At 36.6% G+C, this 25077-nt stretch overlaps 1 protein-coding gene across 9 annotated transcripts in view; it reads left to right on the forward strand.

The window, feature by feature from the left end:
* The window catches only part of TBC1D4 (TBC1 domain family member 4), a 172717-nt gene that overhangs the window by 139806 nt on the left and 7834 nt on the right, over positions 1-25077 (forward strand). For all 9 annotated transcript variants that reach the window (XM_046665082.1, XM_046665083.1, XM_046665084.1 and 6 more), the window contains 6 exons: positions 7820-7980; positions 9833-10042; positions 13415-13573; positions 16569-16727; positions 19386-19630; positions 22705-22864. In XM_046665082.1, the coding sequence (XP_046521038.1) occupies positions 7820-7980; positions 9833-10042; positions 13415-13573; positions 16569-16727; positions 19386-19630; positions 22705-22864 (1094 nt within the window). The remainder of the gene's footprint in view (positions 1-7819; positions 7981-9832; positions 10043-13414; positions 13574-16568; positions 16728-19385; positions 19631-22704; positions 22865-25077) is intronic.

The following is a 25077-nucleotide window of genomic DNA, read 5'->3' on the forward strand; positions in this document are numbered from 1 at the left end:
AATCTTCCTTAGTGAAAATAGGAGGATTGGTGTTGGATGTTAGCTCAGGGCTAATCTTCCAAAAATAGAATACTGACCTCGATATTACTGTACATGTCTTTAGTTGTACCTACCTGTGCATTATAGATGACTATCTACGCAGTAGTAAGATTATTGGGCAAAATTCACTTTTAATAGTTGTGTTTCAACTAATAAGTTATTTATAAATTTACTAGTTACAATCTTGGAGAGGGTGTTTTTTAAATTTGTATTTGGAAATAATTTCAGGTTTACAGAAAAGTTGCAAAAATATTATGGAGAACTCCTGCTAACCCTTTATCCAGATTCATCAATTTTTAACATTTGCCACATTTGCTTTATTTTTCACATTTGCTCTCTGTTTACATATATATACATGCATACATATATGTGTATATATTCCTTTATTCTAAGCCATTTATGAATATGTTGCATACATCCTGTCTCCTTACTCTGAATACTTTAGTGTGTATTTCCTAAGATCAAAGATATTCAAGAAGTGTAGTTTCAGTCCAGTGATTTCTGAACTCTACGTCTCTCATTATCACTGCTTTAGAGAGAACATCATATGCACACAATTACCATGATATCTGGAACTTTTCAGAATAATGGGAGAGGAGCTCAGAGTGCTATGAGTTGTAATTTTCTTTTCACTTGGGTACCTTGTGTCTTCTTAGTTGCAGAGAATGGATCTCTAAATATGCAGTTAAGTAAGGTGTAGGGTAGGTTAGCTTATAGGCTAGCAAACACTACTTTTTAAAAAGCATAGTAATTTGAAATTTTAAATTCAGATTAGGCATCCTTCTCCAGGACTATTCTGAATTATTAAAAACTTGTTACGTGATTGTTTTTAAGCAGGCTGAGAAAAAGAACCCAAGATCTTTTTACTATCATGGTTTATTGATTAGTAGGTTCCTTTGCACAACATTGAAATGACAAAGGGAAGAGAATAAGTGTATGTTTTGTTTTATGTTACTACAAATTAATTTTTAAAAATTTAGTGTTAATTCACTGTTTAGTAGCTAAACTATAATTGTGTATGATGATATATTTATATAACATCTATTTATCAAATATAATATATCCTTTCTATAAACAAGCATCTATTACTCCATATAATTTGCTTCTCAGCTTTTAATCCTATATTTAAAAAATTATTTATATTGAAATTCACTAGTCAAAAGTAAATGATCATCATTACGTCTAGTCACTTGTAAGACTTTTCAATGAGAAAATAAGATGTTTATTGATTCTGTGGTACGGTTTTGGTTCTACCGTTCTCTTGTATTCACTGACAAAAAATAGTATGACTACTCATCATGGTTCATTATTGAAATAACCTATCTATGCTTTATTGATGACTTATTTTTATTCTTAATCCTGGTTTTGGACATACCTCTCTCTGTGCTAATGCCATTTCTTGTTTTCCTGTTGTACTAGACAGGACACTGCTTCAGAATCAAGGTGATTGAAAGTCTTAATATTTTTGTTTAAAAACTTCGTAAATTCTCCTACTGAATATCCCCATTAGTCTCAAAATCAGTTTTGGCTGTCTCCTGAATGCATGCCATCATCCAGGGCTGTGAGGGGTATATAGTGTGGAAATGTGACGCCTGGGGTAATCAGAGATCATGAATGATCATACAACATGTTGATTGCAAACAGAAATCCTGTTTCTACTCTTTTCCATGTTGATATTTCCTTAAAGCTGTGCTGTGGCCTTCAATCAAAGCCTAATTTTAATTTTGAATTAACAGAAGTGAATTTGCTAGTTGGGAGGTACAAATGTGCATATGTACATATAAGGAGTTTATTTCAAATCCAAAGAACATGCAGAAATGAGGATCCTAGAAGAAACATGCTCATAAAATCGAGTTAGGTTTTCACCTGAAGAGAATTATGACTCTGTTTTTGTTCTTCTTAATTCCTGACACGTTGGTTACTCTGAGGCCGTCCAGACTTCCCACTGGTCTGGACACAGGAAAACACCTACTTCCTTATTATGGAAGTCTGACCACATCTGTGATGACATCTTTTCCTCTTGATCTCCATGCTTCTGAACCACTTAACTGGAAATTATTGTTCTTTGCTTTGTTCTAGTTTCTCTGCTTTGCTCATATCATGAGCCCAAAGATAAACAGACATGCCCATCTTTCTATTTGGGGCCACTGACATTTAGATTTCTTTCTAGCTGGAGTAAGAACACAGCATTAAAGATTGGATTAGAATGAGATGTTCAAGGAGAAAGAAGTTCTCAGAAAATTATTTTGGCCACATTGATAAGATAAAACGTGCCTTTTTGAGACTTGTAATTGACCTATAATTTTTTATGGTTGGGTGTAAGACCATTTAGGTAATACTTCTGATCTACTTTTAAAAGCCCAATGGACATGATAGTTTTATTTAGTGTCCTTTTAGATTCTACAACAGCATAGAATTAGGTCTGTTTGTTACCTTAGAGATCATCTGGCCTATAATTTCCTTCTTTTATATATGGTTAGATTGAGCCACACAGAGGTTTAATATCTTGCTTCATATTATTTTCTTAATCTTAGGTTATAAGGATGTGAATAAGCAAATGAGCTACTCAGAAATATTTTAAATGCCATGGTAAAGAATTTACTTAATTTTTAAAAAATTGCATTCAGTGTAGAGTTTAGAAAATAAAATTCTTTGTTCTCATTTTTTTTTTACACATTGTTCCACTGATTAATCTCTTCTGACTCATAGCTCAGATGCTATATTTTGATTTCCCTCAGAATAGTTCGATCTCAGTGTTATTTAATTAGTAAAGATTTTCCATCGGATGAGAGATGGGTATCCAGTTGAAAGCCAGGACTTAGATATACTATTAGTGCACCTGATGCAATTATGAGTTAAATTATACTACGGATCTTGTGGAAAAAAACTGAAGTTTTGTCACTCTCTTGTTCCATGCAGCCTTTCTTGAGGCATCTACAAAGAGACAACTTTTTCAGATTTCTGTTAAACAGTTGCTATCACATTAGTCAAGTATTGTTTCTATCTTGAGTTTAATACATTGCTATTTAAATGTAGATTTAATCAGTGTGTATTCATTTATTTGGACTTTATGATGCTAGTAGTTTTAGATGGGCGCTAGGGGGTTGGGGGTAGAGGGCAGTTTGCTGCTCCACAGAACAACACGTCTTGTAAAACTGGTCCTGGCCTAAGTTTACCTTTGTGAAAAGTATACCTATGTTGCCCTGGTGGGAAATAAAATGTGACCACATCCTTCTTAAAGTTGAGTCCCTGTGAGTGGTCACTGAAACACCTTCATTATGTAATATCCAGTGAATGGATTGTTATTAAAGCAGGCAAGTGAGCATTAAAAATTCCGTGTTAACATAAGAAGTATGATGTTAATTTCATAGTTGATGTGGTGAAGGCTGTAACTGTTTGGTCAAAGATATGTTAAAAAGTGATCTTGAAGTTCTGTGGGGGAGTTCGTATCGTGTCCATAGCTTTTGATTGATACTGTGTCCAGAAGGTCTTGGAAATGCCTCCCAGCCTACACGGTGGTACACAAAATAGAGGATATTTCCTCCATTTATGAAGCCCTCATTTGTGTTCACAGATTACCTTTCTTGATTAATTGGCGACTGGTAATAGGCAGTAAATATAAACTATACCAAAACAAAAATAGGTGGGAGTTCTCCACGTTATATTTCCTTCCAAATTATTCAGTTTTAATTTAATAAATTTTCAGTAGAGGTAATTCTGGCACAGGATACTTTTCCTAAAAATGTCTCTTGGGAAGCAATTTTATAATGCACATGTTGATATTCCAGAATACAAAAGAAGGAGAAACAGATAATGAAAAAATAATGGAATGTTTCTAATTTGTTTCCTGATTTTAAAATGTAAAGATAATTAATATACCAATATATGTATATTCCACCATATAATGTATTTTTGATTTGATCCCCTATTTAAAAGTTAAAAAGTGTTTACATTTTGGAGTACAATGATTTAAAAAGCAAAGAAAAGGAAGTGAGATATTTATATAAATGAAGATCTAATAGTACTTTGAAATTATTTCTCTGCTGAAATAAATGACATTATCCCATTAAAAATGTAAAGAGAAGTGCTGACCAAAAGACTGAATGCACGTTAGAGGCTGATTTTTTCACTGGAAATACAGGAGATCCTGGGAGTCCTGACGGCTTTGTTTTTGAGGTTCAGTAGAGCTTTGAACTGAAGCCAAGAGTGTTTACGTGGACATGATAAACTGCAGTGCCTGCGTGTCTCCATTCTGCGCTGCCAGGGTTTGAGTCCTGGTCCCTCTGCTTATTATCCATGGGACCATGGGCAAGTTGCTTGATTTCTTTCTACCTCAGTTTTCCCACTAAAAATGGGAATAGTAATAACACCTACCCCATAAGGTTGCTGTGAGGATGAAGTGGGTTCACACTTGTAAAATATTTAGAACAGTGCCTGGCACATAGCCTGTGCTTTTTGTTTTAGCTTTGTTATTACCGTAGTAAATACCACATGTTGTTTTTACTTTCCCTCAAACAGCGGACATTATGCTTGCCTACCTGCTAAGTTTGGTTAAAGGAAAAGTTAAAGTGAAAACTAAGGTTGTAGTAAGAAAAGCAAAAAAAAAAAAAAAAATTCCCAAAACCACTATTCCCCCTCATCCCAGTGCAGTTTCCAAGGTGGGATACAAGAATTTTGATGCACGAAAGTGTTTCATATGGTTTTGATTCTTGAAATTACCACCTCCGTGGCATGTCAGATTGCTGAGTAAATGTAAATAAAAAATTAAACTTCCCCAGGGGCCAGCCCAGTGGCTCAGTGGTTAAGTGCGCACGTTCCCATTGGGCGGCCTGGGGTTTACCGGTTTGTATCCTGGGTGTGGACGTGGCACCACTTGGCAAGCCATGCTGTGGTAGGCGTCCCACATATAAAGTAGAGGAAGATGGGCACAGATGTTAGCTCAGGGCCAGTCTTCCTCAGCAAAAAGAGGAGGACTGACAGCAGCTGTTAGCTCAGGGCTAATCTTCCTCAAAAAAAAGTTGCATATATGCACTGACCTTTGAAACCTTCTCTGCGCCCTGACTTCTGAATGCGTATCTTCTCTGATTAAGTGAAGCAGAGCAGCTTTTGCCTTATCTCAGACACCAAACTGCTCTCCAGGCTGTCGTTCTCTAGTGTAAGATGAAGGGCCAATGCTTTGTTGTTTTAAGTTCTTCCTTTCAGTATATTATCATCTTATATTTTGACTGCTAATTTTTGGCTTATTACTGGCCATGAAATTCCAGACATAGGAGGAAAATGTGTCATTTGGCCATTTATTTAAATTATAGGATTAAAAATTTTAGATGTTATGAAGTTTTCAAATGTGTAGTAGTGGGCTAACATAAGGGTACTTTGTGCACCGTTTTACACCATATTCCCTCCCAAAAGCTTATATTTTACAAGCAATAATGAAACGGGTATGGGTACTTCTCAGTTTTATTTTTAGTATTATGTAAACACTTGGTATATCATTAACAGTGAACTGGAAGGTGAGTGGTAAGTTTTATTCCAGAATTAAAATAGAAAAGTTTCAGAATCCTTTGGCTTGGTTTATTCTCGTGTTGTTTGTTAAAGCTACTAATAAAAGTCTAGAGAAGCTAATATTTCTTGAACACTTACCCCGTGAGGCACTGAAATAGGTACTTTTACATGAGTGTTTCATTCAGCTTTCTAGGCTTAAGTTATAAATTAGATGCCCTTATGTAGAAAAGGAACAACACTTATTTGGGAAAAAGATGCCTTATGTTTGTTAACAGTATTGTCATTGTCGATACCTGCCAGTGCCGTCAACACCTCCGTCTGTGCTTGTGGGAAACAGAGCTATTAGAACTTTTTGCCAGAAAAACTTAAAAGTTGTGACGGCCAACAAAGGGTTTTAAGAAGGTAGATCTTTTGTTTATTCCTAACGTAGTAGCCTAGCCAGTGTTATTTGTTGTCCATTTTACTTAGCCTTCTGAGTTAATATTTCCTATGGCTTTATAATATTAATTTATTCAATGGATGTTTGTTGAGTGCTTACTATTATTTCCCAGTTACTATACAAGGAGCTGCTAATACAGTCTTGAACTGGGCGGTTAGCAAATAACAGCCAGTGAGATGTGTTACAAAAATGAAGATACAGGTACTTCAAGAGTGTTTATTAGGATATGACTGTTATTTATAGAACATTTGAATCATGGTTTCTAAAGCAGAAATACCTGAGTTAGTGCTTTCCAAAACAGAAGTAAAGGTGAACATGTTTATTCAGTATTGCAGAGATTTTGAACCGTGGACACATATTAGGTTTATAATTTTCTCCAGGATGCATAACAAAGGGGGTTTGACTATGTTGAGATGTGTGTATCAGCTACTTTCTGAAGTATTGTGATACATCATGACACCTGCTGTCTGTGCAGCAGCTCAAACGTATGTCTTTTTCTTAACCTTAATTTAGCTGATCTAGAAGTACTATTTCCAGAAAGATAGATCAAGATTAGAAATAACTGAATTACCTCATAACTGTGAGTATGGATGCATAAAGTAAAGACAAATATGAGAGGCAAGTGCTGAGTTGCTCTTCTGACTGTTGATTGCTTCAGCACCACCGAGTTCCTCTGAGTATCTGAGTGGGGTTGTGGCTTTTCAGGCTGAGTTTCATTTCTGCCCTAAGTACTGACACTTTTTGACGCCATCAGAAATCCTGTACCTTCCCTTGGTGGCATCACCACCTGTAATATTGGTATCTTCATCACTCTCCCAGGAAAGCTGAGAGACTTTAAAACTTGAAAAAGTAAAACATTCCCACCGCTAACGGCAACAGTTATTGCATGGTGTTCCAGCTGCTAACATGATTGGTCTCAAAAGTAAGTTTGAGTCATAATGACCTTTTATTGCAGACAGGCCTAGCGTAACTTAGAGCGCTCTTTCCTAGGAAATGAACTTCTTAGAGCAGCCCAGCATTTATGCATGCTTGTTTCACAAAGCACTAATATAGAAAAGTGTGACACCCCACCCTCCACTTCTCAAAAGTTGGGGAAGGGAATTCTGGGGTCAAATAATTTAAATAAGTTAGGGAGTTTCTGTGCTATTTCCCCCTTGGAGAGTCACAATGCATGCCAGTGTATTACAGTCTCTAAGAAGTCCTGCTATAAAGAAATAGGTTTAATATTTTTTAATTTAACTTATCCAATCTTATTTGGCTGCAGTTTTTTTCCTTAATATGTCACCTAAAAATAATCCTGACGTTGACCGTTCTGCCTTTATTCAGGTAACTTTCTGTCTTGATCCAGCTATGGGTAGTTGAAAATTCAGAGACAGATCTTAATTGCCTTAAGTTATAGGCAATTAGAAGCTATCTTTATAAGCCTATCCTATAAGAGCGATAAGAAAAGCCATTTAGGAGCCTGATGTAATACTTAACGTTGTTTAGAATATACTATTAATTTTAGTCTTTTAGCAAAGCATGAATTCATTACTTAAGCATCCTTTGCTCCTCTGTATACGTACTTCTGTTCCTCTGATTAGAACTTGGAATGGTTGGCTACTAGGGGATGAGTAGAAACAGGCGAGCTTCTTATAACTGGGCTGTGGCTGGGCTGCGTTTTTCCCAGGATGTGGTGGCCTGGGTGACCAGTGTGCCTAGTGACACATCGCTCCATGTTGCCTGTGGCTTGTGCTTGCCCATGGTGGAACTTACGAATGGCTTGTGCTACCGTATCATTGTGAAGAACCATGTTGTGCAGTTCTCCTTACAAGTTATATATTTATTTGCTTTCTACAGTGATGGAGAGGGGAGGAAAAGGACCTCGTCTACATGCAGCAATGAGTCCCTAAACGTTGGAGGAACCCCCGTCACTCCTCGCCGAATCTCCTGGCGGCAGCGCATTTTCCTCAGGGTTGCCTCTCCCATGAACAAATCTCCCTCGGCAATGCAGCAGCAGGGTCTGTGCGGCACCCACTAAAGAGTTACTCCTTACTAGGCTCATAAATTAGGGAATGCAAGGCAATGCTTTGTGTACAAAGACATTGAAGTGATTCCAGTGGAGAAACAACTTATCTTTCTGTGTCTAATATAGCGGCTAGACATTCAGTAAATGCTTGTTGAATGAATGAATGAATGAATGAGTGAGTTTCCAAAACCGGGAACTATGATAGTGCTAGAAAAGTCAAAGATCTTATTATTATTAGAAAAGCAACATACTCCTTAATGAGAGTCACACATAACCAAAGTGACATAGAAATGTAGAGCAATAAAGAAATGAATACAGATACACTAGGCAAATATCAACCAAAAGAGAGCTTGGGCAGCTCTGTTTCCATATGAGACCTCTTAGAAATTAAAGCAAAAATATCCAAAGGGGCAAAGTAAACGTAACAAAAAGATATAACAATGATGAGAACACATAATTATATAGCCTTGAGAGCTAGAAAATAACACTTAACAGAATTTTGGGGAGAAAGAAAGAAATCAATAGCTCTCGTGGGAGATTTTAACATATTCCTCTCTGAGAATTGAATATAGAGAAATTAAATATAGATAATGTTTAAGAAACACAATTAAACAAACTTGATCTAATATTTATACAGACACTTGCCCCCTATAGAGAAAATTCATTCATTTTCAGCACACATGGAACAGTCATAAAAATTAATTATGTGCTTAGCTACAAAGATTTTTCAATAAATTCCAGACAATCATGATTATTCATGCTCTATTCTCTGATGACAGTGAAAAGAAAGGAAGAAAGGAAGTATTCAACTTATGTATACTAAGTATTCAACTTATGTATACTAAGTATTCAACTCAAGAAGGTGGAAAAAGAACCAGAGAGTAAAATATTTTAAAAATTATTTATTTATTAAGGGTAAGGGCAGAGGTCCATTAATAAAGAAAAAAACCTAAGAAAACAACAGACATTACTAGAGATAAAATTAGCTTTGCTTAGGGTGGTCAGAGAAAATTTACAGAGAAGTTAGATATTTATTTAAACTGACTGCTGGGAGAAGCATGTTTCAGAAAGAGGGTCTAGCAAAGCTCTAGAGTCATTGGAGAGAACTTTTCGGGTCAGAGAATCATGAGAAATTCAGCATGATGGGAGCAGAGGATGGGAGATAGACACAAAGGAAGGTTACTTGAGGCCAGAGTCTGAAGAGAGCTCTATGCTATTCCCAGTAGGTTGCTGTTTGTTCTTTGGGATATAAGCAACCATTGAGATGTTTTAAAGACATGAGCGTGTGTTAATGGGAAAACAATTGGCAACAGCACAAAAGATGGCCTGGAACAGAGGGAGAGAATGAGCTCCAGGAATTGGGTAAGAGTGTTGCAGGAGGAGTGAACAGAGGTGCTAAGCCAAGACTTGCGCAGAGCTGCTGCTTTCCTTTTGACGGATTCTGATGGTGGACCTAGACCTTAGAGGATCACTAGTACCTACTCACATAATCTTCTTCTTTTGCACAAATAGGGAATACACATAGATAAATTGCAGAAGTGTTGAACTCTGGGGAAAAGCCTGTTTGTTTTGGAGCACCTATCTTATAGGTCATTTTGTACAGAAAGAAGAAGTGGTGAAATTACATATGATTTCATTTCACTACAAGAGGGAATCTGGAAGGGGAATTCAGTCTAGTGAATTTGCTTAAGTCGCTAGTTCCAGAAACTAACAGTTACTGGGAGAGTGGCGTTGTGAAAAGCTTTAAAGGTGGAATATAGGATGAGAGGGTGTCAGTTCTAGAGGAGACTTCTGTAGTCTGGGTTACTGCTTAGGAATGCCTCTCACTGTTTTCCTCTCTGCAGATGGACTGGACAGGAATGAGCTGCTGCCACTGTCCCCTCTTGCTCCAACCATGGAGGAGGAACCGCTGGTTATATTCATGTCTGATGAAGATGACCCCGAAAAGGTTGAAGAAAGAAACAAGTCAGAAGAACTGAGGAGTTTGTGGAGAAAAGCAATACACCAACAAATCTTGTTGCTTCGGATGGAAAAAGAAAACCAGAAACTTGAAGGTTAGCTGTTCACACGGGGCTACATGATCTGATACTATAATTTAAGGATGTAGGCTAAAACTATCCCCCCCAACATCATTCTCAGACTGTCTACTTTTTACTTTTACTCGAATATCTACTGATAATAGTTGTTTATTTCTATTTTGTGAGGTGTTTATGACATGAGAAAGGTCAGCTTAAGATATTTATGTTTTTGTCTAAAAGATTTAAAACATCAGATTCCCTTAAAATCTATTTGGGTAATAGAGAATGTAGATAATATGGAGTCAACATATTTGATACAACTGTAAGCTTAATATCATTATGCGATCCTTTAAAAAAATGCTAAACATGAAAAAGCAAATTCTCTTCTTTTTGAATATGATTTTCAATTAGTTCAGGCTAATTGTATTCATAATAGGAGAAATATGTCTATTTCAAATAAATTTTTGTGTTGTATTCGACTATCTAATTACCTGTTATCAGATCAAAGTGTTTATTTTTTGTTATTGCTTTATAAATTTTCTCTTTAAAAAATCATATTCAAATCATAAAATTTATAATTGGATAGTTTATAGTAGTGCTATTTGTGGTACTTTCTTGCTAAGTTTATGAATACCAAATGCTTTATTTGAAATAATGATGTTATTTACCCCAGTATGGATAGAATCACACACAGGGAGATGCACAGACAGTCCCAAAGTCCAAAAAATGTATTTGTGCAATTATCTTGGGACAATCCCTTAACATAAAAGGGCTTGTGTTTGACATTTGTAAAATGAAAGACTTAGCTTAAGTGGGCCCTTTGATTTTTAAGATTATTGGAAAATGTGTAATCTAGGTTTGTCTCTGACTTGATTTTTATTGTGTTGTCTTCCAAAAAGGTTTTTTGGTACAGGTATTCACGTTTCTGTGTTCATCATCTATCTTAAGATTCCTCTTACTATACCTATTATTCAATTCATTTTGAATTTTAACAGTATTTATTTATTTTGCAAGGGCACAGTTTATTTTCTTAGCAGAATGAAAACTACATAAGATTTTAAATATCCCTAGGGAAAAAAATCTTTTTTTCTTTAAAATTAAAAATGCAATTAATTTTTACTGATACTGCTGTTAAAAGTTCAGTGTGACTACTGGTGTGCCACTCGAGCTTCCCTAGATTTTGAAAGGAATTGAATTCATATTTTTATGCAGTTGATTACATCTCGAACTAACTCATAAAAAGAAAAAGAAGTTGATAAAAGGATGGTTATCATTCCCCTAAAATATTTAAAGCATGAAATTATATTCCGTTAGCAGTTGGGAGTATGTACAGTAGAATATTATAAGTGTTAATATGTAGTTTTAGAAACAGACTGTTTGAACTGGAAATGGCCTTAGAGATTATTTAACTCCATTCTTTATTCTGCAGCTGACTTAGTGACTGGCTTGGGGAGTCTGAGAAATTAACCTAAGGTCAAACAGTGATGTACTGACAGAATAAGTACTAACACTCAGGTTTGTTTATCGTAGTTCTTGGGTTTTTCCCAGTACACCACAGTATTTCTCTACTATGTGTGTTCATATAAGGAAATGAAATGTTTTAATACAAGTGACTCTGTGCATTCTGAGGTCAGTTATCCTGTATGAATTGACAGGGTAAGAAAGAAGGTGACATAGAATATGTGGTCAGAAAACTGTATCAATCCTATATTTATTTCTGTACTTAAGTAACAAAGACAAAAAATGACTTAGCCCATTAAAATTCTAGCCAATGGTAGGAATTCTTGATGGTTCCTTACTCTTGCCTAGTTAACTAGTTGAAGGCAGATATTAACTTACTCAGCATTTATCTTCAGGGCCTGTGACTGGCACATGGTAGGCACTTATTATTTTAAATGAGTAATGATCTAGAGAAGATTGGAGAAAAAAAACTGAGGAAATATTATGCTTTGTCCATTGTGAAAAAATCATTAGTAAAGTTACCTATAGGATTGTATTTATTAGCTTTAAAGGACCCACTTCTTAAAAAATTGATTATCATAGAGAAATATAAAACAAATATTGAGAAGCAAAGCTAAACTGTGTTAGAAAGCCATCTAGTGGTATTTTTGTAGTGCCATTTATCTTTTGATTATGTCTGGACTTTTAAGTAGGAATTTTTACTGCCCTGCTCGTATAGCAGTCCATTATAAGATATTTAAATTCTTTTGAACCGGTCTCAAACACACTAAGTAAGAGTAATACTCCTGCTGTTGTTTTTGTGCTGTCGAGGACTTTGGATGCATGACAAAGATTTGTGTTACAGAAGGTAAGGTGGTCGAGCGCTGAGAGCTTGAATGAAAACAGGTTATTCTCAGACATTCCTGTTCAACGTGATCCTAATGAAAGAGAAAAATTAGACCTACGTATTTTCTCTTCCTTCTCCCTTTTGGAATCAATTATTCAAGATAAAGACCAAGTCAAGATAGTGTTTGCTTTTATAGACATTTCTTTTAATGAGCCCTGGGCTTATATTTTAGACCATCAAATGAGAGAGAACTCTGTACCATTTAAAAAATGCAAGTAGTGTTAACTTCAGTAAAATGAGTTTTCCTCTTTAAGACTATGAAAAATGAACACAGGAACACATAAATTAGTGTTGTTAAGGGCAGTGTTGATAACTCTGGAAATAATTATAAAAATGTACCAGGTTGTCATAGTCAAATATTTCTCAGGTCAAGGTTAGCATGAGGCGTTGTTTTCTCATATCTGTGATATGTAAAATATTAACATTTTAATGGTGTTTGAAATGATGCAAGCTGTCACTTCTGAGGGTATCTATCACATTTGTCAAAAAATTGAAATTTATAGCATAGAAAACATGCTTTATTTTTTATGTTTAGCAGAGTTACCATCTGTAAGATACAGAGCAAAACCTTCTTAGGAAGTTATTTCTGATATTTTCTTACATAAAATGACTCAAAGTTTGAAAGTCTTTCATATATCCTCAATTTTTTTTAAGTTTTCTTTTTGAGAAAATGTTAGTGGTTGAAGGTCTGGCCCTGTGGCCAAGTGATTAAATTCCACACTCCACTTCAGCGGCCCAGATTCGCAGATTTGGATCCTGGTCGCAGAGCTGCTGCATGCATCAGCTGTGCTGTGGAGCCATCCCACACAGAAAACAGAGGAAGATTGGCACCGATGTTAGCTCAGGGCTAGTCTTTCTCAAGCAATAAAAGAGGAAGATTGGCAATGGATATTAGCTCAGGGCAAATCTTCCTCACCAAAAAAAAGAAAGAAATAAAATGTTTGTGGTTGAGTCCTAAAAGTCATTTGGTATGGTTTTACAAATACAGTAAAATGTTAAAAATACTGTGTTTCAAAAAAAAAAAAAAATCAGTCTTACATAAATTCTCTTGTTTTTCTTAGCAAGCAGAGATGAACTCCAGTCCCGAAAAGTTAAATTGGACTACGAAGAAGTTGGTGTATGTCAGAAGGAGGTCTTAATAACCTGGGATAAGAAGTTGTTGAACTGCAGATCTAAAATCAGATGTGATATAGAAGATATTCATACTTCTCTTAAAGAAGGTATTCTGGATTATCTCAGTAATCTTTGTTTTAGAAAAGCTTCCGAGATTCTTTGGTTTGTGCAGCTCAGACATAATTTTGCCTTTGTGCTTTGCTGATAAAAAACGTAATTTGTTTCTGCCTGCTGTTAGTGACTCAAGTGGTAAGAAAATGGTACTAATGGAGAGACTGTCCCTGGGGAGACAGCAGACACCTTTTCTGCAGCCTTTCCTTCCTCCTTCAACCAGCTGTTCTCCGGTCTGTGATGTTGTTTACCAACAGATGAGCATGTGCATTGAGGCAGATTTTAATCATGTCCATAAAAGTAATGCAACCTTACAAACTTGACCCATTTCCATCGTTTGGTCAGAAGTGTGTATTTACATTTATGTGTACATTTGTGTGTACATGTGTATTCATCTACGTGTACGTGTTACAGATTTATATTCTTGTCAATCGCTTTTCCTTCTATCCATTTATTCCTTTATTTAGTTTGGAAAATTGCCATTATAAAATTGGAAATTTAGCCATTATACTGCATTGCTGCTGTGCCATATAAAATGACCGATATTTAAACATCTCAAATTTAAAGTTAAAACTAGTAATGTGGAGATTTTAGATGCAATTTCTGTGACCCAGATTAAATGTATTAAAATGAGAATCTCCATGGCTTGTATAAACTGGGTGTAAAATAACATTTCAAAAATACCCAAAGAAACCTGATAATGAATCTTGTTTTAAAAGCTTGTGATAATGTGTGAAACTGTTGCATAGTGAAGTTTAAGTTAAGATTAATTTTGTAAGATGCTACATTTATTAGCCTAATATATTGTTCTTTTTCCTTGAAGATATAGAAATTCTAAAGATTTTCATTGAATGAATTATTTAGGAGACAAAATAGTGGTTAATAGGATGAGTGTGAGATATGGACCACACCATTCTTTGGTATGTTTTTCTTGCCCCACCGCTGCACACCTAGCACCTAAGACAGCTTTTGCCCAAGTGACTTACTGAATGAATAAATGACTGAATGAATGAGTGAATGAGACCAGTTTTCCTGAGAGTGGGTTTATTCATCTCTCAGTGATGAGGTATCCTCAGTGCCATGCTCTCTACTCTGCTACATTAGTAGATGCTCAACAAATGTTTAACTAAAGTGAAATAGCTTTTTATAAAATTATTTTTAGATGGATAATAAAACAGCCCACTCATGTTGTCAGGATTCATTTAACGGGCTGACGAATGTTACCATCTAAAAATGATTTTACATGTTATGGTTCATTCATTCATTCAAATGTTTAAGTAGCAAGGCATATTTTGGATTTCATCATACACAGGTTAAAGTATGCTTACTGTTCTCAAGGAGCTCACCATCTAAGTGGGGAAAATAGATGAACATACAGTGTGAAGCTAACTGTAATCCAGTATGGTAATGTTAGAGTGTGAGTCTAATAGTATGTGAAAAGGGAGGGATTACTCCTAAAGATGTTAGGGAGAGCTTCAGCAGAAGAATGGCATTCAGGTTCATCCGTAAAAGACAAATAGAAATACACTAGACAATCAAACGGGGGAGCTTACAATTCCATAAAGGCAACAGTAGGAATAAGAAACTGGAGGAGTGAAAATAACCATAAGCTTCTTATACTTAGTGTATGGCGGGGGATGGTAGGTAATGGCACTGAAAAAGGTAGTTTGGAGGTATATCGTGGAGGGCCGTATAAAACATGTCAGTGAGCCTGAGTTATACATTTTGGGCAACGATGCTTTCAGCTTATGCAAACTGTGGCATTGCATTGCAAACAGATTAGTGCCATTAAACCTTCCTTGAACCAGCTGGAGCCTGGGAATCTATTCCAGATCCAGTCTATCTGAACTGAAAATACTTAGTGAAATAAAATTGCCTGCGCTGTGCAGAATCAAATTCTGTCCCTCCCACTGCTTTACTTCATATTCTTTGGCATAAAAAAATGCAAGTTTTATCATAGTTTGAACCGCTTGTGATATACCCTTTGCTTATCAAGCATAATGGAGCTAATGTTTCATTATATAGTCACGCGTTGCTTAACAGCAGGGGTATGTTCTGAGAAAGGCATCATTAGGCATTTTTTTTGTTGTGGAAACATCACGGAGTGTACTTACACAAACCTGGATGGCACAGACTAATACACACCTAGACTATATGGTACTACTATAATGGGACTCCTGTCATATATGTGGTCTGTTATTGACTGAAACTTTGTTATGTGGGGCATGACTGTGTATGCTAGACATGTTTTTCTCAAAGGCTGAATGATGTTCTGGAGCATTCCAGTTATGCTTTCATATTGTATTTACCATTTTTATTCTTTTCATTCTTTTATGACCAAATAAGAATGCTATTTAATTCTCTTTTACAAAGTTACTTGTTGATGACAAATACCTTAGAAATTATCCTATGGAGATGAGCATTTGTTACTAGCTTCAAACCAAATAAAAGGTGAAAATAGGCAGTAATACATGTCAGGATTTCAGGATTTGGCCTCTGAAACCAGACTTCCAGAGTTCTAATGCTAAACTGCCGCTTACTAGCTGTGTGAACTTGGGCAAGTTACTTAGCCTCTTTCTGCCTCAGCTTTGCCATCTGCAAGTGGGGGATCATAGTAATTAGCTATCCCATTGGGTTGTCTTCTGAGTACATGTGAATGGTGTAGGTGCAGTTTCTGTAGTTACAATGCTCAGTAGCTAGGCCCCCTCAATGAATGTTGTATTGGGTGCTCACTCACTGTTGGCTGATGTTGTTAATATTGCCATTACTATCATTGTTACCTGAGGGTTTTCTTTCGCAAGACATCGGCAACTACAGGATTAAATTTGTCAAAATATGCTTCTATCAGTACAGCATACAGTGTGATTACAAGGTGGCATGCAAGACAGCACAGCTGCCTGTTTTCCAGTCGTGTCACATAGCTAATCAACTGTGATCTAGCAACTTCATTCCAGTATTCAAGACCTTGCTTTTTTATCTCTTTGATTGTAGGTGTTCCCAAAAGTCGACGAGGGGAAATTTGGCAGTTCCTAGCTTTACAGTATCGTCTAAGACACAGATTGCCTAATAAACAACAACCTCCTGACATATCCTATAAAGAGCTTTTAAAGCAGCTCACTGCTCAGCAGCATGCTATTCTCGTGGATTTAGGTATGCCTGTCATATTGATGCTAATTTACAAAGGTAAACAATAGGTGCTTTTGTGGAGTTTTTTGGGTTTTGTCCTTCGGTTTTTGGTGGAGATAAAGAGTAAGTATTCCTGGACATATTGCTAAAAACAAGCCTTTAAATACCACTTTAAAAAGCAATATACTAAGTGGTTATGTTATAGAAATTGTGAATGCATCCCTATAGGATGAAAGACAAATTAGCTGTCCTAATGGTAAATGAATGGGCACTTGTGACCTGGGAGAGAATTTCCAGGGACAGCATTATAAAGCTATGTGTTTTTTTTTTTAAAGATTGGCACCTGAGCTAACAACAGTTGCCAATCTTTTTTTTTTTTCCCTGCTTTTTCTCCCCAAATCTCCCCAGCACATAGTTGTATACTTTAGTTGTGGGTCTTTCTAGTTGTGATATGTAGGACGCCGCCTCAACGTGGCCTGATGAGTGGCGCCATGTCCACGCCCAGGATCCCAACCGGCAAAACCCTGGGCCACCGAAGCGGAGCACAAGAACTTAACCACTCGGCCATGGGGCCGGCCCCTAAAGCTATGTTTTTAAATGCTGAATTTCAAATAACTTATGGAAAGTAAAAATGGTATGATTGAAAAAAATATATTATCTCTGATTTTTCTCTAAATTAACATATTATAATACGTATTTTATTATTTTAAAATATCTAAATTGTTGGATTAAATATTGTACATTGACATTTGACTATTTCGTCTGTACCTCTAAAAGCTGATGTATTTAAAATGGCCAGAAATGTTACTTGAGCCCATTTGGGAAAAGAAAGGGAGTACCTTATATTTGAGGTCACCTTATATTACAACATATAAAAAAAATCACTGGCCAAAACTTAGTTTTGAACTCTGTTTCTTTTAGATGACAAAAAACTTTTTTGGGGAAAGGGCCCAATTCTGTTAATATTTTTCGATACCAATAGAATTGAAAAAGGAAATTTTACAGAGAAACTGAAAACTTTCGTTGTCATCCTGCTTCTACCACTGAACTGTGGTTTTAGGCAAATTACTTTGCTTCTCAGTCACAATCCTTTCTCTTAAATGAGGCCATTGAACGAGGCAGTCCCTATGGACCCCTGCAGATCTGTGGTTCGGTGACCAGAAATTGCTGATGAGATTAGAAATTGGGATGGTGCATTTAGGGCTAGTCAAGATGTCCTAATAAAGAGAAGATGATGATGGGATCAGATTACAGGGAAAGGCTGGTCAGAAAAGAAATGGAGCTGGAATTAATGTCTTGGATAGACAGTATAAATTATAGCATAGTATATAGCAAAAATTTTAAGTGAGAAAGTAGAAGGATTTTAAAAATTGTTTATTTGATTCTACACGTAGCCATCTGTGTTTCCTCAACCTGTTCTTGTTATTTTCTCATATCTTCCCCTTTCTTGCTCTGCAGAATGAATCTTATCAGTTCCTGGAGAAAAAAATCACTTTTAAGCATATGTGGTGGAAAACATTTAAAAGACTGGCCTTTTTACAAGTTCTAACCGACATGAGTAATCATTTCACGAGAAAGCTAACATCCCCCTTCATTTTTGTGGCAAAAGGAAAGTCCCGTAGCAGGGTGCACAGCTTTGGTGGTGAAGATGGGTTTGTTTCAGTGTTTAGTGCCAGGGTTTCAGTGATCCAGGACTGACTTTATTTGCTTGCTGAAATGTCTCTGTGGTAATTTTATACCCAGAGGTGAATTTCAGAGGGTAATTTATTTAAAATCGACTTGACCTTTTACTGTCCTTGTCCTTTTTGGATATATTGAAAAAAGAAAAGAGGTTTACATGGCTCATGGAGGTGGTTTAAGAAACAGAGAGGAGGGGGCTGGCCTAGTGGCGCAGTGGTTAAGTTCGCACGTTCGGCTTTGGTGGTTCTGATCCCGGGTGTGGACATGGCACTGCTTGGCAAGCCATGCTGTGGCAGGCGTCCCACATATAAGAGGAAGATGGGCACCGATGTTAGCTCAGGGCCAGTCTTCCTCAGCAAAAAGCGGAGGATTGGCAGCAGTTAGCTCAGGGCTAATCTTCCTCAAAAAAAAAAAAAAATTAAATTAAAAAAAATTGAAAACCTAAAAAAAAAGAAACAAAGAGGAAAGGACATTTGAAAGAAGTATTTCCTAAATGTTAGACCGAATGTAAAACAAAAAACCCCCAAAAGTCCCTCCAGTGTCGTATTACAAGCAAAGCAGGAATAAGTCTGCTTACAGACTACTAAGATTTCCTTTTGAATAATATACCTCTTGTAGAATTCTGATTTCAGTGGTCTTTATGAGAACTTAGAATTTGCCTTGATTTGTAGTCGGAATAAATTTTATGTTCTCTTCTCTTGGGCTCTCCCCGGCCATGTCCTTGATTCGTTTGTGGAATTTTGTTTTGTTTCTAGAAAGGAGTGCTCGTTAGCATCACATGTTTGCTCCACTATCATATATATGGAGCTGGGGTGGGGGTCTGGCACGTAGGACTTGGGACTTGCTAAAGAGAGGGAGACTCTGTGATGGGTACTTCAAGCAAGTCTCGCTGGTTCGGAAAAGGGTGCTTGTTTATTCCTGGAAATCACTGAAATGCTGTTTCATGCTGGTCTCCAACACATCAGGACATCTCAAAACTATTTCTTTTCTTTTCCCCTGCAGGAAGGACCTTCCCTACTCACCCCTACTTTTCGGCGCAGCTTGGGGCGGGGCAGCTGTCGCTCTTTAACCTCTTGAAAGCCTACTCGTTGCTGGACACAGAAGTGGGTTACTGTCAGGGGATCAGCTTTGTGGCCGGAGTCCTCCTTCTGCACATGAGCGAAGAGCAAGCCTTTGAAATGCTGAAATTCCTCATGTACGACCTGGGCTTCCGCAAGCAGTACAGACCGGACATGATGTCGCTACAGGTGAGGCCCTAGTGCTTCCCGAGGAGCTCCTAAAGCTCTTACCAGAAATCTTAGCGGTGGCCGTCTTCTGAATTACAGCCGAGATAAAGGAATCAGGACCCATCGTCTTGGAACTTGGATAAACGTAGAGGCATGTTTTAGTGTGGGATTTGTGATTTTGTTAAACCTCTAAGAGTGTGACATCCACACGCAGAATGACTTTTCCGTAGTTCGTGAAGTGAGTAAATAAGCAATTCTGGACCGGTGGTGGGTACTCAAGGCTCTGTCCCCTAAGTCTACGAGTTATATGGAGAAAGTATCAAGTCATCTTTATTCCCTTTTTCTCAACTTATCAATTGAAAAGACTCATAGATCTTTTATTTGAAATCTGAAGATATACTGACTTTATTCTTTTACTTCGAGTGCATAAAGACTTGATAGAGACATGCTTCTTCTTGAGCTTACCATGTCTCCCCTCCTTTATCTTACTGTCAGACAGGCCCTGTTAGAGGAAAAAGTGTTTCAAGTCAGTAGTTCTTTTCAGTCTGCTTTTCTTAGCATGCTCTGAAGCAGCACAGGTAAGATTTTTTAGTTAAGTAGGGTTTTCACTGCCACTGCTGTCTTCGCCCGATTTCAAACCTCCTGTTTACACGGTTCTCCTCTCTACTTTAAACCTCACTTTCCTCAGTGTATAGGTTTCTAATTAGGAATTTACATTTTATCTGTAGATATAATATCTCAAACAACCACTACCTTGGAATTTAAAGCTTTTAGTGGTAAAAATATAAGGGAAGACTTTAAAGAGAGGAATGTCGGGGTTCTCCTCCTTTGAAATGAGGTAGGCATGATGCCCAGTTAGTCATAATATTATGCTTTAGATAAGAAAGAAAATATTTAAAAAATGTTTTAAAAATATACTCTTTTCTCTGGTTCCCAATGATCAGTTTTGACACTTCATATTTTAGTTGCCAATACGGAGGCAAAAAAGGACTGTGTTTTCACTTGATAAATATTGTAGTAAACGGTATTTTCTTGAGCGGATGAGTGGAGCAGGAGTGCTCCAGTTTTCTTTACTCTTCAACATGAAATTTTTGCTGGGGAGATAGGGTTTTGCTCTCAATGTTGGGTTTTCAGGTGTGAGTTCACGTGAAGTGTGTTCACCAGGATACATAAATCAAAAATAGTGATTCGGTTCCTAGTCGATGACTATTCGTAGGTCTATAAACATTTCACAAGTCAAATAATGACTATGGAAGCTTTTATTTTTTACTTTATTTCTAAACAGTTTACCGGTATCTTATATCAGATGGGAAGCATTGGTACCCTTGTAAGGAATTAAATAGCTCTGATTTCTAGAAATAACGGTTTAGTAGCTATCATTAGAATTTCAAAAAGCAGAAAGTACCTAGGAGTACTGTTTGATTTTGGTCTATAAATAGAGAGAGAGATATAGCTATCACATTAGAAATGCGATGGTTTTTCAATTTAAAACTTCCTCATCAATTTGACATTATAAAAATTCATATAAATTGGATTTATATATTAATTTAATATGGCCCAATAAATATTTTATGTCTGTAATTATGAAAATGAAGATGTTTAAAAATCTCGGGTGGCAGCATTATTATAGGCCACAAGGTTGGATACCTGATTCTAGGAGAATAGATCTCTTTGCTCTATAAAGTGACATACAACACTTTCCCACTTTCTAGGGGTAGAAAGATTGTGTTCTTTGTCCAATAGGACTTTCAACAGTGGAAGCAGCAGTGGGCTTGGGATCACTAGGGATTGCTTGATTGGCTTTCAGATTCCCTGTGTCACTGTGTGTGAGCTCGGGCACTGCAGGCTCTCTGTCCATCTGGTATCTGTTACCTTATTTGTAAAGTGAGGCGGTTGAGGTCTCTTTTAATATGAAATATCTTGAAATGTTAAGCGATATATCTGATCAAGGAACTGCCACTCAATCTGTTACTATGTGGGTAAAAGTTTAAGTCAAAGCACAGTTCACAAATTTGCATATTATTTACTCCTGCTTGATTTTTAGCTATCACAGACCTAAGAGTTTAAAAGTTGCTCTATGGTATCTTTATAATGTTTTCTTTTTTTGAAATACCAATAATCAACTCAGTAGCCAAATGAGGTAATTTTTTCTTTTAATAGTAGATACATTCATAAATGACTGAAACTTTTGCTTTAATCCCCTTTGTAATGAAAAATATGCTGCTGAAATACTTTGGATGTTAGAAATCACATCTTAAGCTTCTGGCTCCATAGCATTCTAAGCCGAGCAGCGTCTTAGCAATGCAGAATGCCTGACAGGTCTAAGCTGGAGCTCCGTCATCAATCAGATGCTGGACTCAACAAAGAGAGACAGGCATTGCTTCTTTTTTTTAAAAATATATTTCTTTTCTTTTTTTTTTAGGAAGGTTAGCCCTGAACTAATGTCTGCTACCAATCCTCCTCTTTTTTTTTTGCTGAGGAAGATTGGTCCTTGAGCTAACATCTGTGCCCACCTTCCTCTACTTTTTGTATGTGGGATGTCTGTCACAGCATGGCTTGATAAGTGGTGCATAGGTCTACGCCTGGGATCCAAACCAGTGAACCCTGGGCCGCTGAAGTGGAGTGTGCAAGCTCAACTGCTACGCCACTGGGCCAGCCCTAGGCTTTGTTTCTGAACCAAATGTAGTAGGTTCTTTAGAATGGAGGCTTCTCTGGAATTGATCTGAAATAAGAATGGACCTTCCATGAGAGTCCTGAGCCAGGACAGTTCTGATTAAATTCCAAAAGCAATGCCTTCCTGCATGAGGAAAAATGCCATTTCCATATTTATATATATGTGATACTAAAACACATGTGACAGAGAAACTTGCTTAATCGTCTTAGATGGACTTTCGTTTCAGTCACTTGCTTTATGATCTCAGTTAAGTGAACTTTAATATCAACTTTAAAATAATAATAAAAATAAAATAATACTACTTTTATTTACTATATATGAATTTATTAAATATTAGAGTAATAGAATGAAAGTTAGTATATTTTATGCACACTCAGATAAATGCGTAATGTTTTATTTTTTTTCTCCAAATTAACTTTAGATTCAGATGTACCAGCTGTCCAGGCTCCTTCATGACTATCACAGAGATCTCTACAATCATCTTGAAGAAAACGAGATCAGCCCCAGTCTTTACGCTGCCCCCTGGTTCCTCACATTGTTTGCCTCTCAGTTTCCATTAGGATTTGTAGCCAGAGTTTTTGGTAAGAGATGCGTATGATCCAGTGGAACAGTGTTATTTATTCCGAGGAATATACTTCTAGCCATATCGTGCCCTGATTGTTTTATCATGTGTTACACAGAATAGCAAATTGCTAGAGGAATTTGATAAATGTACCTGGCTCTATTCTGAGAGTAATTTGAAAACATGTTTTCTTAAATAAAATTGAAATTAAAAGGGAAAGAAGAAGAATTGGGCTCCTGTATTTGAGTAAGCTGTGATAGAGCTATTTTCATTTAAAAATCAGAGTATGCTTTTTTAAAAATCTGAATGAAGGACTTACCCCATATAATTTTCCAGATTTTTATACACATCTTTCCTACCTCTGTTTCTTTGTTTTCCTTCCCCATTGTCGTCTTCAACCTGGATTCAAAACAGAGAGATATGTTCTCTGATTGGGTCAATGGAAATACCTATAGCAATGTTATTTCTAAGGGCATTTCTTAATCTGACTTTTTGTTGTTAACAGGCTAATTGAAATTCTTGTTTCATTGCTTAAGTGACTTTCCTTTCATGCCAGTACAGTCGTGGTGCCAATCTCTCAGGCTGGGTGGCTCAGGAAAAAGCACTAAGCACAGGCGGTAGGGCCTGGGGCAAGTTCTTGAGTTCCTGTCTTGCTCCATCACAGTGTTAGCCACCAGGAATAAAGAGTGTATGGCATGGTTTATGCTCCCTTTGGGGACACTTAAGTCTGTTCACAAGTCTTTTGTTAGCTTTGTCTGAGTCTATTATTTGAAAAGCAAAAATTTTTTTAAAAACACCTTTTTTTTATTGACTTTTTTATCATAATTTTTTTTATTGCGGTACCATTGGTTTATAACAGTATATAAATTTCAGGTGTACCTCATTATATTTTGAATTCTGTGTAGATTACATCACGTTCACCACCCAAAGTCTAATTACAATCCATCACCACACACAAGTGCCTGATCACCCCTTTCTCCCTCCTCCCTCCCTCTTCCCCTCTGGTAGCCACCAATCCAGTCTCTGTTTCTATGTGTGTGTTTGTCGTTGTTTTTATCTTCTACTTATGAGTGAGATCATATGGTATTTGACTTTCTCCCCGTGACTCATTTCACTTAGCATAATACCCTCAAGGTCCATTCTTCTTAAAAAACAACTCTTTAGTGGAGGTTTGTTCTAATGATGTTGTTTAGGATCTTGATGACCTCAGAAAGGGCTCCCACAATTTTTATGTTTTGCTCTTCTATTTGGTATCCATGGTGAAAGCAGTCAATATTTATAACTCTGTTTTTGCTAAATGTGGGCTTTTTGTCAAATTATGAGTGTTGGCCCAACTGTAAGTCATCACCAGAATTAGAAAAAAATGAAATAGAATAGAATACAGTGAAAATATCAGAGTATTACAAATAGTAAGGAAAAATGTTGTTTGGAGAAACTTCGGTTTTGAAGATACGTGTGTTATATGTATATGTGCACCAGGTTACAATGTACAATGTCTTTCTTATTGGGGGCTGTGACTAATATATGTGGCTATGTATTATATATATATAAAAGTCAAAATATTTATATAGTTTTTCTTCTCAGAGAATAGTGTGTCAAATCAAAATGATATTTCAGGGCACCTCTCTTTGACTTACCCTTGGAAGCTTGATGTCAGAGTTTAAGACACAAATCTCCCCAGTAACCTGTTTTTTGCTGTGAGAATATCGATGATGCTGTCAGCTCTCCAGTAGCTGCTCAATCCCTTTCTTTGAATTTAGTAAAGAATAGAGACTGTCAGGAAGGGAAAGGATGCATGAACAAGAAGAATGACCATGTTTGAACTGGTTGTTTCACAATTCCCTCTATTTAAAAGACTCCCTGTTGTTTATTATTGGTTATAGAATGATAGATTGAGAGAAACTTTCATGCAAAAGGATTTGGTGCTTTTCAAAACTGTTGCATGTTTGTGTTTGTTAGGAAGCTGAGTTTAAAGTTAGGGTAGCTTTCCTTTTTCTCTTTCACTTCTGATTTAGGTTATATACTGGTTTGGGGATTTGTCTTTTAAAGTTTTTAAAATTTCCTTCTCTAGTAGAGGTTTAATTACGTATTAACTGGTTCATCTACTTTTTTATTGTGGTAATGAGAATTTAAATAGTACTAACTGGTTATGTTGATTTGTTTTTGTATTCCCCTTGTGAAGAAAAATCTCAGCATTGCTTGAATAAGTGTCTTTGAGGTTTACCTTGTCTC

Source organism: Equus quagga, chromosome 6, assembly GCF_021613505.1.
Source record: "Equus quagga isolate Etosha38 chromosome 6, UCLA_HA_Equagga_1.0, whole genome shotgun sequence".
In the NCBI taxonomy this organism is placed as follows: Eukaryota; Metazoa; Chordata; class Mammalia; order Perissodactyla; family Equidae; genus Equus; species Equus quagga.